The following is a 12,979-nucleotide window of genomic DNA, read 5'->3' as shown; positions in this document are numbered from 1 at the left end:
CTCTACCATCTGAATCAGTTAAAATTAGTGACAGGAGATTAATCGGCAAACACATCCCTATATTGAGAAGTTGGCATTTAAGCATTATATATTGAGAAGTTGGCTTTTTTTTCTCTTTTTTTTCTGGCCGGGCAGGGCGAAAAATGTGTGCTGATTAGTAATGCCAGGCGGGGCCTAGTTAGGGCCCAGGTAGAGCCGGCCCTTAATTTTCGGGCTTGTTGAGAACTATAGTTTTCGCCGGCTTGCCAGCTACGCTAATAACTTTGGGGCAGGAGACGGAGTTTGAATGGACAGGTATCAGTCGAGGCGGACTGACGGCCATATATGGTGGTGTGATGTGTCACGAGTGATGGACTGACAACCATACAGTATATGGAGGCGTGGCGGATGGACTGACTGACGGACTGACCTACTGTCACAATTAGCGTTATTACTCAATACCCATCATTGTATTTGAAGAAAACAGAGAGAGCTGATGGAATTATGCTTACATAGGGAGCTAAATGGAGGAAGCGTTTCACTGCATTTCTGTTTTCTATGCCTGAGTCATGTGTGATTACTGATTAAGCAGCATCGTCATCATCAGCCTATGCGCACCTGCGGAAGAGGAGAAAACCTGTGCACAGTATGAACAAGGTGAAATGCATTGTTTCCAATGCTTTGGCAGATTTTTTTCTCTAGCTTGTAGTTCAATAGTGTTTTGCTAAACACAAGACTTGCACGCACGCACACATGCACACACTTATTATTCCAAGACAAGAAACAATAATACTTCAAGTTCAAAGCGACTCCCACTGCAACCACTTCAAAATGAAACACTGACAAGCATAGTGCCTGATTAGACTTACAGAACACTGTGTGAAATTCTTTGATTTCATTGCTTGACTGCGAGAAAATGCAATTTAATGCACAGCAGGAATGCCATTGTGAACCAACTCTGAAAATAGGATTTCTCTGGCAGGCTCTTCTAAATGACATCACTTAGTAAAACCATTACCATACCAATATACCATGGAGACATGCTAGGGTTTCGTATGCTGCCAGGACATTGAAATGACTTCATATGGACTTTTAATGTTTACAAAGGGAGTCTACCAACGCGCCTCAAGCCTAAAACGGCTGCTCCGGTGCTTCACAGGTGCAGGGACATCAAAGTTGCATAAGGAGAAGAGACTGGAGCAGCACAGACATTTAGAGCCTTTTATTAAGGTGCTGAGTATACAAAACGACTAACGTTTCGACCTTGCGGTCTTCATCAGAGTCATGACTCTGATGAAGACCGCAAGGTCGAATAAAAGGCTCTAAATGTCCGTGCTGCTCCAGTCTCTTCTCCTTATGGGACTTTTAATTAGTTAATTAATTAGTTTGTTAGAGCACTTTAAACAGAGTGGTTGCCAAGTCTACGGACTTTTAATATTTGTTTAGGCCACTAAACATGACGTCACGTGACGGCCAAGAATATGGACTTATAGGGCTCCATTTCGTCACCGCTAAACCCCTTATCCCTAAACTTCTTTGCCTTTTTTTACTATTTTGAAAAACATTTTTGAATAGTTCAACTAGCCAATCTACATTGACAGGTTGTGAGCTTGTGGACTGGACATTTTAACAAAAATGTTTAGCAAAATAGTAAAAAAAGGCAAATAAGTTTAGGGATAAGGGGTTTAGTATAATGTTTGTTTGCAGCAACAACCACTAAACAAACATGTGACGTCTTGTGGCAGCCACAGTGGGTGCCCCTCACTTCACACAAGTGTGAATTGACCCCCCCGGGGAGTCTCTGCTAGTTGCCTGGACACAATGCCTGTCCATACAGGCAGCCAGTTGCACGACATTCCCAGTGCATCAGCCAGCTCATGCATTTAATGCCACTGATGTCGGCCACAGTAGATATAACCATCCCCTCATTGCCAACTGGCTACTCAACATGCTCAGAGTCGGACTACAAACTATGTGGGGTAGTCCTGCATCCCGGGACAATAAAGACAAAAACTAACTTCTTCACACATCAGGCATTATGTTCATCATACCCCCCTATCTCATTCTCTATTGGATGTTTTTCCCCCACACCAAAAATCCCTCCTATATGGTTTTGAGATGGACACTTTATTTTGCTTTAAGAGTTGCCTCTAACTATACACTCTCCCACTAACTTTTATGATTAAGCCAGTAGATCTGTCATCATTATTAACTTAATTTCATCATCATCTCCTCTCCTCTATATTCAGCCGATAACTTCCAGGCATCATGCTGCTCAGTTCTTACATAACCTGCATGCAGAATACTTAAAACAACATTAATTGGTTACAATTAAGGCTGAACAACTCGATCCATTATAGAGTTAATATGTGCTAGCTAGACAGTAAGTGAGATGTCATCTACTATGAACATGATGAAGCCAGTACAGTGTCTGACATAATTATCTCAAACCAACAGTGATATACAGATATATTGTAGTGGGCCCTGTTTACCTTTAATAAGGTGTTTGGCAATGTGGCACAGCCAGGCATTACTGCAAGAGATCCACTCTGCATGTAGGCTAAAGTCTGCAGGCAGCCAGGCCCATTCAGTCACAAGTGAAAACTGTCACTGTACATTTATATCAAATCCAAAGCAATGTGTCATAAATGATGACACATTGCTTTACATGATACATAATACATGTACAATGCACAGTGCAGGTATTATGACTCATAATACCTGCACATTGTGTATATTCCTCTGACCCAGAATGGTCTTGCCCCAAGGGACTGAAATGCATTTTTGTCCGTACTACTACCTCATTTGTAACACAATTAAATGAATAGGTTATATTATAATTGCACACAAAATATGTGTTGTAGCAATATAGCCTAGTAAGAATACAGTATAGGCTACACGGCCTATCATGCAAATTGGTCCACGCGCCCGCAGTTCGTGCCATTCACATTCAATTCATTTCACAGCACAGCTGGGGGGCGAGGCTCTATCTATACAAAATCCATCATTTATTTCTATTCGACATTTTAAACTGCTGTGCAGGCGGCGCAACTTGCTTTATAACTATCTATCTGAGATGATGTGATCATGTGAGACTGAGACACACTCTCTCTCTCTCTCTCTCTCTCTCTCACACACACACACGCACACACGCACACACACACACACACACACACACACACAGCGCGGATTGCAAAACAGAATCCACCTCACACTTCTTACCTGAGAGAGTGTATAATCCAATGTTATAGTGCACGGAAAGAAGCGATGACAATTAATGTCACAGCAATCATGGACGTTGCTTGTCTCCTCAGTCAGTCAGTGAGCCAGTCAGTCTGTGAATGTGTGTGTCCCTCTGTCCCTCCTCAGAGCTTGTGGCGGTGTGTGTACTGTGTCCCACGGCAGCGCTGCGCTCAATGAACACAGTTCAACACTGAACACACTGTCAGGTGGTACACTACACATCCCATTGCCAGGAGGAACACACACCAAAGCCAGGCTCTGACACGATCATGGACGCGACACACACGCACACACGCACGGACGCACGCACTCATTGGCTAGTAGTTGGTTGCCGCCTTGTGATTGGCTAGTGATTGATTAGTTTGTGTGATTTCTTTAATTGATAATACAATAACACAATAAATGCATAATTAGCATTATGTTGTATAAAGCAAACTAGCAAAGTGTAATTTACAGTGATGACAAATGACACATTGCAAATTGTTACAATTTATTAGCAAACTTGATATGAAATTAAAATTACAATATTGTTTCATACATTTTACATGATATACAAATACATATAATAATGCTTCAGTCCAATTTATTACAGCCAGCCCGGTGGTTTATCAGGAAGGATAGCAGTATCAGGACTACAGACGGTTAAGCAAGACCTTTCTTGTCCGTTTATACAACACTGCACTCTCCTGTTCTATATTGACAACTACAGTATACACACAGGCTACTGATGCTTCTGGCATAATAGTATCTGTGACGTTACTTGGCAAAAAAAAACTGATGTAGGCCACTAGGCCTACAAGCTAACCACATTATGTCACTACATAATAATACTAATAATAATAAGTAGGCTACGGTGGAGAATAAATTAAGCTTAAGCTCTCAGTGGTGATTTATTACCGTCTCATCCAATGTAGGCCTACTCCATTTCAGACAAATAAACACATATGGACTGTGTAGGCCTACATATACTAGGCTAATGGAGCAACAGCTCATTTTGTGAGAGCAAAGCCTATTGATTAATGTACAGCATGTTCAAGCACATGCTGTACATTAATCAATAAAGACACCACTGGAATGTAATGGCCACTATTGGAATAAAGACAGGGCAGCAGTTTAATTTGCTAAAGTAGCTATTCACACTGATTAAAAATACTGGAACCATTGCTGAGGAGAATGGGGAAAAAAGGTTCAAATGAGCCTCACTCCCTATCTGTAGTGTGTATAAGGCAGTGGTGGAAACTTGGAAAGTAACTAAGTACTTTTACTTAAGTAACTTTTAGTAAATTAACCACTTCAACCCTATACATTTCAGCCATTTGAAAATAGCCGATCTACAAGCTCACATTGTTTCGTAACGCAACACATTGAGAGCTTGTAGATCGTCTGTTTTCAATTGATTTTCTACACATTTGGAACTTGTGAAATGGGACATTCTGCAATATGAATAGTAGTTCTAAATTGCAGTACTGGTACTTTTACTTAAGTAAAAAAAATAAGCACTTTTTCCACCACTGATATTAGGGTGTCAGATATGCAGAATTCTCAGTGATGGGCTATAAACACATGTAAAGCAACACCTGCATTCATATTGTTATAGTAACTGCTATACAGAACGCATATCAGCAAAAAAAAATGTTTTTTGTCAGAACAACTGCATCAATACATCTTTTTGATATTGTAAAAAAATCTGGCAAAAAAACAAGAAAAAAAAACAGTTGAAACAAAGCTGCCAAATATATATATTGCTTCTTCACTGCTGAGGACAATATGGATACATACATTACATGTTTATTTAATATGAAATCAAATAAAACTTTATTTATAGAGCACGTTTTAAAACAACCAAGGTTGACCAAAGTGCTGTACATCAGTGGCAAAAACAGAGAACAGGCAGGAGAACACAGAATATAAATGAGAAAAACAATAATAAAAATGACAAAAATGTAAGCATGAAAGCATAAAATGGACTCAGGAGGGATTAAAAGCCAGGGAGAAAAGATGAGTCTTAAGGTGAGACTTAAAAACACCAATGGAGGGGGCAGAGCGAATGTGAAGGGGTAAGCTCTTCCAGAGTCTGGGAGCTGCAGCCACGAAAGAGCGTGCGCCCCTAGTGCTTTTGTTAGTTGTTCGGCCCTCTAGCAGTACCTGATCCGCAGAGTGCAGAGCAGTACAAAACAATATATCAATATGGAGAAAAATACGGTATGCACCGAAAGTAGTCATTACCAAGTAAAACATGAATAGATCTGACATTTTAGCACTACAAAATAAAATAATAGAGTGAAATTAAAAAAAGGAAATACAAACATAAATAAAAGTGAGTCCAAAGTAGAGTATGCTTTATTGAAATATATTGTTTTGTCTTGTTTTGTTTTGTCTGGTTGAATTGTTTGTAAAAAAGTGTCTATGTATGAAGTGTACTTTGTGAATTGTGGACCCCCTTGAAAACGAGATGGTTCATCTCAAGGGATTGTTCCTAATAAAGACATTTCAGACAAATGCCATGTGTTCAGATGGCGCGAAACGAGATGTTATTGAGGTTTTTCTTCCTTATTCGGATCATCTTAGCCCCGCCTGCAAAAAACAAACAAAGTGAAAACAGGCTATGATTTTTTTATACATTTGAAAACTTGAAATGGGACATTATGCATAATGAGTACTTTTTACTTTTGGTACTTTAAGTAGTAGTTCTACATTGCAGTAGTGATACTTTTACTTAAGTAAAACAATTTACTATGTTTTCCACCACTGGTGCAAAACATACTCTCCCCCAGGCCTTCGGCCTGGTGTAGACAATGAAAGCTGCTGGTGGTGTTACTGTACTGTATGTGTATAAATAACAGCCTTACTTCTGATGTTCATGCATGTCTTCATGCAGTGTCTCTTGTGGGAAAAGTTGTTGGCGTTTCCTCCACAGCCGCTGTAGCGGAACACGTGACACCTGTCCGTCTTGGGGTTGTAGGCAAACCTCCTCTCTGCCCCGTCACATGTCCCCCTGTCCACTGGAGTGATACAGATCCCCGGAGGACTGAAATCTGCAACGCAGCAGTTCAAAACACAAAACAATGTTGGATTCGTTTTTGAGGAATGAATATGTTGAAAATGTTGTAGGCTACATTAACCCTGGTGTCCATGTTTTGGACAGGATTTTTTTTCTTCCTTTTTTTCAATGTGACACATTTTAAGATTGTCATAAACTAAAGTAGAGCTTAAGGGTTAAATTAAACAATATTAAATGACAAAATTCCACATGCATTTTAATGTATGGATCTAATCTATTGAGATATATAGATTATTAAAATCAGTAGTAGGTAGTATTTTGTTATATGCCATATTATGTTTGAGATGATCAGTCAAAGAACCAATTTCCGCTCTCTTGTTGACTCAATAAGCCCTCACTGACTTAGGTGCGCGTTCATGTGAAGTCTGTGAGGGCTTGAAGGCTGTCCCTTTATGGGTCTGAGCACACTTTAGATTCCATGCGTGGACAGAAGAAGCTGTGTTTTGCGTAATTTCCGTTTTTTTAGACAGCTGGTGGATGGAAATGAAGCTCCACCCACGCGGCTGATTCCCGGAACAACTTGCCCCAGCGGCATTCTGCCGTGTGGGTGGAGCTTCATTTCCATCCACCAGCTGTCTAAAAAGCCGGAAATGATGTGGGATGGGGAATGGAAGGATAGGATATATATTTAATAATAATAATAATAATAATAATAATAATAATAATAATAATAATAATAATAATAAAGGGAAACATGATGAGAAATGACTAATGAGCAAAGTAAAAGAATATGGAAATGCAATTTATAATGACTAATATTACAACCCCTATCACACAGGAAAGTGTATTTATAAAACTAATAATAAAACGAACAGCTTAAATACTAAAATAGACATAGACGTAGTAATAGGCCAAGCAGATATGGACATGAAAACATAGGCCTACATAAAGGCCTACTTAAACCGATGCAGATCATGGGTATAATTGCAGATTTCTGTATTATTGGTTATCTCATGCTAAAATCTGCTGATGCCTATATTGATTCTATTTTTGTTGAACTAAGCTCTATGTGGTTTTGTTTTGTAACTCAAATAATGTAGGCATAAAAAGCCTCGGCTTCAGCCTACACCTTTTTGGTGTTGCACATAATGTTTAAAGCACTGGTTGTGAATAAGGATAAGAAAAGTGTCATGAATGGCGGACTCATCTTCAAAGTGCTGTCCCATTCCTTTCACAAGAATTTGGAGCCCTTGCATCCTCTCACCCTCAAGCACTTACAGCTGATGTGACTAAAGTCAATGAGGGTTCAGGGCTCAGGGCTTGAGGGAGGCGATTGGAATTGGGCCAAAGTCTCATCTAAAATGTCTCATCTAAATTCTCCACTCGATACACACATCATCCACAAGATGTCAGTGTTTAGCTGAGCAGAGAGTTTTCTACTAGAGTAATACTCATGTGTCTTGTCTTCTTCATTGTGGATATTGCTAAATGAAGGGGCATGCTGTTAGAGGTGCAAACTGCTGGATAGTCTATCAACCACCTACAGTAATTTCAAGGTTCGATAACATGCATTAGTATTATTCCCCCTCTCCAATTAGCTTCCTCTGTATACTCTCATATCTGCATAGATAGATAAATAGAAGCTGAATCTATCCACAAAGATAATTTGACAATAATACTAGAAAGAAAGAAAGAAAGAAAGAGTACAAACAGAATAATTATTATGCGACCCTCACCCAACCCAAAGTTCTCCCGTCTCCAGATTTTCTTCTGACTTCAATAACAGTGTTTTCTTCCATTATTCAGTGCTTCAGTATTCAGTATTATTCAGGGTTCATTCTGTAGAGCCTTTATGATATTAGTAAGATTTACTACAGGAACCATGTTTTGTTAAAAGCACCTCATTACAGAATGAAGCCCCTACATTTTGAAAACAAACACGGATGAGAACACACAGGTCTGATATTCAAACCTGTGCATCACAGAATCCCCCTTTTCACTGGCCCGCCTGTGCCTGACAGTGCTGAAATTGAATTTTAACAAATCATAACTGACTCAATGAGCTGAGAGAGATTAAATTAGCACCCTCTGGACGGGCCCATCTGTTCCAGCATGAAAGGACCTTAATGCCAAGCAGTGATCTATGAGCCCCCACGACTGAAACACACAAAATTAGTAGGTGGGGAAAATGTCAAATAGACTATGGGGAGGAGACGCTGACAGTCCTGTTTATGCCCTCTGACTACACTGCACAAGGCAATTTGGTGAGATGTCTAGCAGAGGGGCCTGGCTGCACATTGACTGGTTATGTTAAAACACCCTGCCACCACAACTTAGCAAAGTAGCTGCATTGGCTTCAGTTACTTTGAGCCTTTTTACTTTGAGGACCAGCTGACTAATTCCATTGTGATTCAAACACAGTACTTAAAGGACTATTTGTTATTTATTTCAACCAGGGTTCATGTTTTGTTGAGATGAGTGTATTTATTTATTTTTTGCTTTATTTTGATGATTTTAGCTATTTTTGACAGGGGGGCAGGGGCATTCGAACAACAAACGCAGTAACAAATTCGAGCAACAAACGTCACTGAATACACAATCATCTTTGGAGTTGTTTTTGATAGATACATTGTTTTCCCATCATGCATGTGACATGTCACAGGCTACAATCTAAACGCATAATCAGTGTTCTCACCTGGCTGAGATGCAGAGTCCAACTTGCGGAGATGAACCTGTGGTTGGCTCAAGGCAATGATCCCTGAAAAAACAAGTAAACAACTTAATTAAGTTATCAATCATTTTCAGAGGTGTTGTGAACATTGCAATGCTTTTATCTGGAGATATAGATTGCACAGTGTATGGATATTGAACTATCAGGCATAATACTGTAACTGCAAACAAATGTTACGTTATGTTATGTATTGCTTGTTTGTTTGCGTACTTTCTTCTACCATAGTTTGTGTTGTTATTGTTAATCAGTAAATTATTCATCTTTATCTTTTATTTATGAATTCACTGATACGTTTTAGTAGAGTATAGTCACACCTTGGGTTTGGTGCCCAATGAATTACAGTAGTTAAGGTTAGACACTGTTAGCAGTGGTGTACTGTAAAGTAACTAAGTACATTTACTTATGTACTGTACTTAAGTTTAATTTTGAGGGGTTTTTTTTGCCAGGCGCTAACCTGGCTTACAATCACTATTGGGGCTTGTAGCAACCATAAAAACTACTCTAAACACGACCTAGTCATTCATGGCTGTATCTTAGTGACCTACAGTAGCTAGTTATGATTGTCTGCCTCCTAAGCCAATGGGAGTAAAACCCCATACTCTGAATGCTGCAACGCGGAGCAAGTGGCTACAGCGTGTTATGCGTTAACTGGAGCTAGAGGAAAGCTATAGCAAAACACAATGATTGAACCAACAAAAGAACGTTGTAAACGAACGGCCGGGAGGTTGTGACAGAGAAACATACAAGTAAAAAAGGGGAAAAGAGATGGACATGCAGGCCAAGCAGCAATGCTTGTTGCATCTGTCAGTTATGACTCGAGTGTCATTCTTGTTTCAGTACTTTTACTTCTACTCAACTCCACCACATCTCAGAGGCAAATATTGTACTTTTACTCCACTACATTTATTTGAAAAGTTTAGTTACTAGTTACTTTGTAGATTTTGATTATTATTACAAAACATACACTAACCACTTCAGCCCTCACAATGCATCACTATGGGGCACGCACGCACGCACGCACGCACGCACACACAGGATACATCCAGACAGTAGCGTCAAGAGGTGTCAAGAAAGCGCCTAGAGCAAGCGTGCGTCTCTTCTGGGTTTTTAAACAGCTGGTGGATGGAAATGATGCTAGTGCGAGGCTTCAACTTGCGTTGACAAAGTGTTTCAGTTTTTTTGGCGACGCTACAAGTTGTAGCCTCCACCAGCTGTTTAAAAACCTGGAAGAGACGCCTGGTCTAGGCACTTGCATTTGCAGTGACAAATAGCAATGGAGCTGTGTGTTATTCTTACCAGTGAGAGGCTGTATAGTGGATTCATTCGTTGGTTGCACACTGTCAACTTTTGTTGCCGGGGTGGTGGCTCCTGCACTCAAAGGATGACAATAAATATTAAGTCATGTCATTCAGAGGAAGGTTCGATTGAGTGCACCATTATCCTAGTTGTGTGTCATCTTCAGAGCTCGGCTGTCATGCTTCTAGTCTTTCCATTCTGCTGGTGTAACACCCGGGAATCAAACCCAGGTCTCCCGTTTGGAAAGCCAACATCTAATCCAAAGGGAATTCCCTATGACTCTGGGATAATTTTAGACTCTTAGACCATCAGGCTGAGGTTGTGAGCCACTCTGCTACACTCAACCCCCTTTTGACCTCCTCCCACAGGGAAACCCAATCCGGGGACTCCCACGTGAAAGTCCAACATCTTAACGACTAAGCCAAAGGCAATTGCCCTATGACTCTGGGGAAATATTAGACTTTTAGGTCATCAGGTTGAGGCTGTGAGCTACTCTGCTACACTGGTGTTAGTGAAAAGTAGTGCTTGGAAAGCATTGTTGCAGTATGCTAATAACATAGTAAGTGTAACATATCCATTTGAAATGTGAGTTTGTAGCTGGGCCTTTTAAGTTGACCTATGGTTAGAATACATCCAATTAAATGTGCGTGAACAAGGCCTAACCCTAAACACCGCTATGATCAATTTTAATTTAATGTTTAAGTGTTTACAGTTGTATGAACATGAGTAGAATATACTAACTTTTATTTCGATAGCTTTGGCATTGTAAGAAAAGAGGATTAAGTCCAGTGCTCCCAAGGGGCATAGTTTAAGGTTGCTAATAAAAACTGACGGAAGCATTCATTTGAAATTACCCTCCACACTTGTCTACATTGATTTCAATATAACATAAGACTGTCGGCTGGAATCTGTCACAGTAGAACAACTTGCTCGTTAATGTCTTTGACAAATCCAATATCTAAGTCTTCCAATTGGAGCCAGAGTCCAGCATAATTAAATGCACTTCTGCTACTGTTCTCCAAAACTATTTAAATGCTAAATCAAATTGGAATGTGATTTCATGGTCTGGAAAAATCTATCAAAAAGTACATTTTCCAAGGTATAGCGCTATTTTGAATATGCCACATTTCTGAATGGGAATTTAATGAAGGAGCCAATTGCTCTGTGTAAGTGCAGCACTATATAAATTAAGGCCATTAAATAGTCTTTATACATGTAAATACAGAACAACAATTAATATTGTTTCTCTTTTTTGCTTTTTTTTTAGCTTTCTATCTTTTGCAGCAGCTACAAATGTCGGATGCATCCTTGTATCTTCATGTCGCTGGCTTCCATTGACAATGAATGGTAGACTGTATCTTTGCATTTGCCCGTGTGAATGCAGCATGTGAGCTTACCCTATAACCTCCATATGGGGGTTGTGTTGAGTGGAATACAAGGACGTTTTGTTTTTTTATGTCTCTAGTTATTATATTACATAACATTATATTATATTCGATGTTCTGGGGTGGTAGTGGTACAGCTGTCTTAATAATTGCCTGGGCTCAGACATGACCACAGTGGTTCAGTCGCCATACCTTGGTTCTGGCATTTTGCCTGGCACGCCACCATGCTCTTGAAGTTATTGGCGTTGCCAAAGCAGCCACCATAAAAGAAATGTTTGCACTCCTGACTCTTGCCGTCATAGAAATAGCGCGTCACCAGTCCACGACAGAGGCCAGGGGCTTCCTCCAAATGACAGGGGCTTTTTTCAGCTGGGTGATGGAGAGAGAGAGACAGAAAGAGTGACAGAGAGTTAGCATGAGAGTAAATTATAGGATAAAACAAATAAACAAACAAACAAATAAATAAATAAGAAATGATAACTAAAATTCTTATGGTAACAGCATTTTTCTAAAGTGGATCTTGGACTTCATGTGGCCAGCCTGTGACACCCCTATAACTTCTGTCGTCTATGACATTGATGACTACAAATCTGGGCACTGCTTCAGGCCTATCCGAGCCGGGCGAGCCCCACTGAGTACTGACCTCAATTTAACAAAAATACGTTTATTTCTGAGTATAAAATAAAAGTGTAAGACACATTCTGAAGACAAAAATTGTGGCCAACTGGCAGTGCACACAACATCACTCATGCTGTTTGCGAGATTATGCTGACAAGACAGGACCTATTCTAGACAGCTCACCACTGAGGAGCCGAAACGTAAAACAAGAGCTTAATTTGATCAGAGCTACTTCTACTAGCCTACTAGCCTAACCATAGTGCAATTAATTTCACCATGCTGAATTAAAGTTGAATGAATGTGTGAAGGTGGGCACCAATTATAGACCCCTGGGGGACCCTGGTCAACAAAGTATATCGGGTTGTAGTGGTTAATTAACAATAGTGTCTCATTATCCAACATACAGTAGTAGTACCTATCAGCACAAATGATAACAACTAAGGCCTGGGCCGTAATCTATAAAACAAAATGTATTCAGTCCAGCAACGGAGAGGCAGCTGAAATAGTGGCACATAGCCCTGGCTTAGACCATTTTATTTTGTGGCAGAGAATTGAGTTGAGGTTGTTGGAGAGAGAAAGATATAAATAAATAAGAGAAGAAAGGAGGACATTCAGGCGCCCAGCAAGATTGGAAGATGATTGCTGTGACACATCTTACAATGGTGGAAGAACAGAGAAAAACTAAGTTCCCCAAAGGTTATCAGATAACCCGTTTGAGTTTCCTTA

At 40.0% G+C, this 12,979-nt stretch overlaps 2 protein-coding genes across 4 annotated transcripts in view; both read right to left on the bottom strand.

The window, feature by feature from the left end:
• Window positions 1-3,377, bottom strand: part of calcrla (calcitonin receptor-like a) — a 41,629-nt gene extending 38,252 nt beyond the window's left edge. Inside the window, exon 1 of one of the 2 annotated variants that reach the window (XM_080786546.1) lies at window positions 3,202-3,377. The gene's annotated coding sequence lies outside the window, so the exon portion shown is untranslated. The remainder of the gene's footprint in view (window positions 1-3,201) is intronic. The other variant, XM_080786547.1, reaches the window with a different exon arrangement.
• A 322-nt stretch (window positions 3,378-3,699) lies between these two features.
• Window positions 3,700-12,979, bottom strand: part of LOC308331315 (tissue factor pathway inhibitor-like) — a 54,686-nt gene continuing 45,406 nt past the window's right edge. For both annotated transcript variants that reach the window (XM_080786699.1, XM_080786698.1), the window contains exons 3-7: window positions 11,828-12,004; window positions 10,251-10,322; window positions 8,919-8,981; window positions 6,072-6,257; window positions 3,700-5,796 (exon numbers count right to left, since the gene is read on the bottom strand). In XM_080786699.1, coding sequence (XP_080642825.1) covers window positions 5,732-5,796; window positions 6,072-6,257; window positions 8,919-8,981; window positions 10,251-10,322; window positions 11,828-12,004 — 563 coding nt within the window. In that variant the 3' untranslated portion in view covers window positions 3,700-5,731. The remainder of the gene's footprint in view (window positions 5,797-6,071; window positions 6,258-8,918; window positions 8,982-10,250; window positions 10,323-11,827; window positions 12,005-12,979) is intronic.

Source organism: Protomyctophum bolini (genome assembly GCF_963924005.1).
Source record: "Protomyctophum bolini genome assembly, chromosome: 16".
NCBI lineage: Eukaryota > Metazoa > Chordata > Actinopteri > Myctophiformes > Myctophidae > Protomyctophum > Protomyctophum bolini.
Note: the sequence above shows the minus strand (reverse complement) of the source record. Positions and strands in the feature narration are given on the sequence as shown.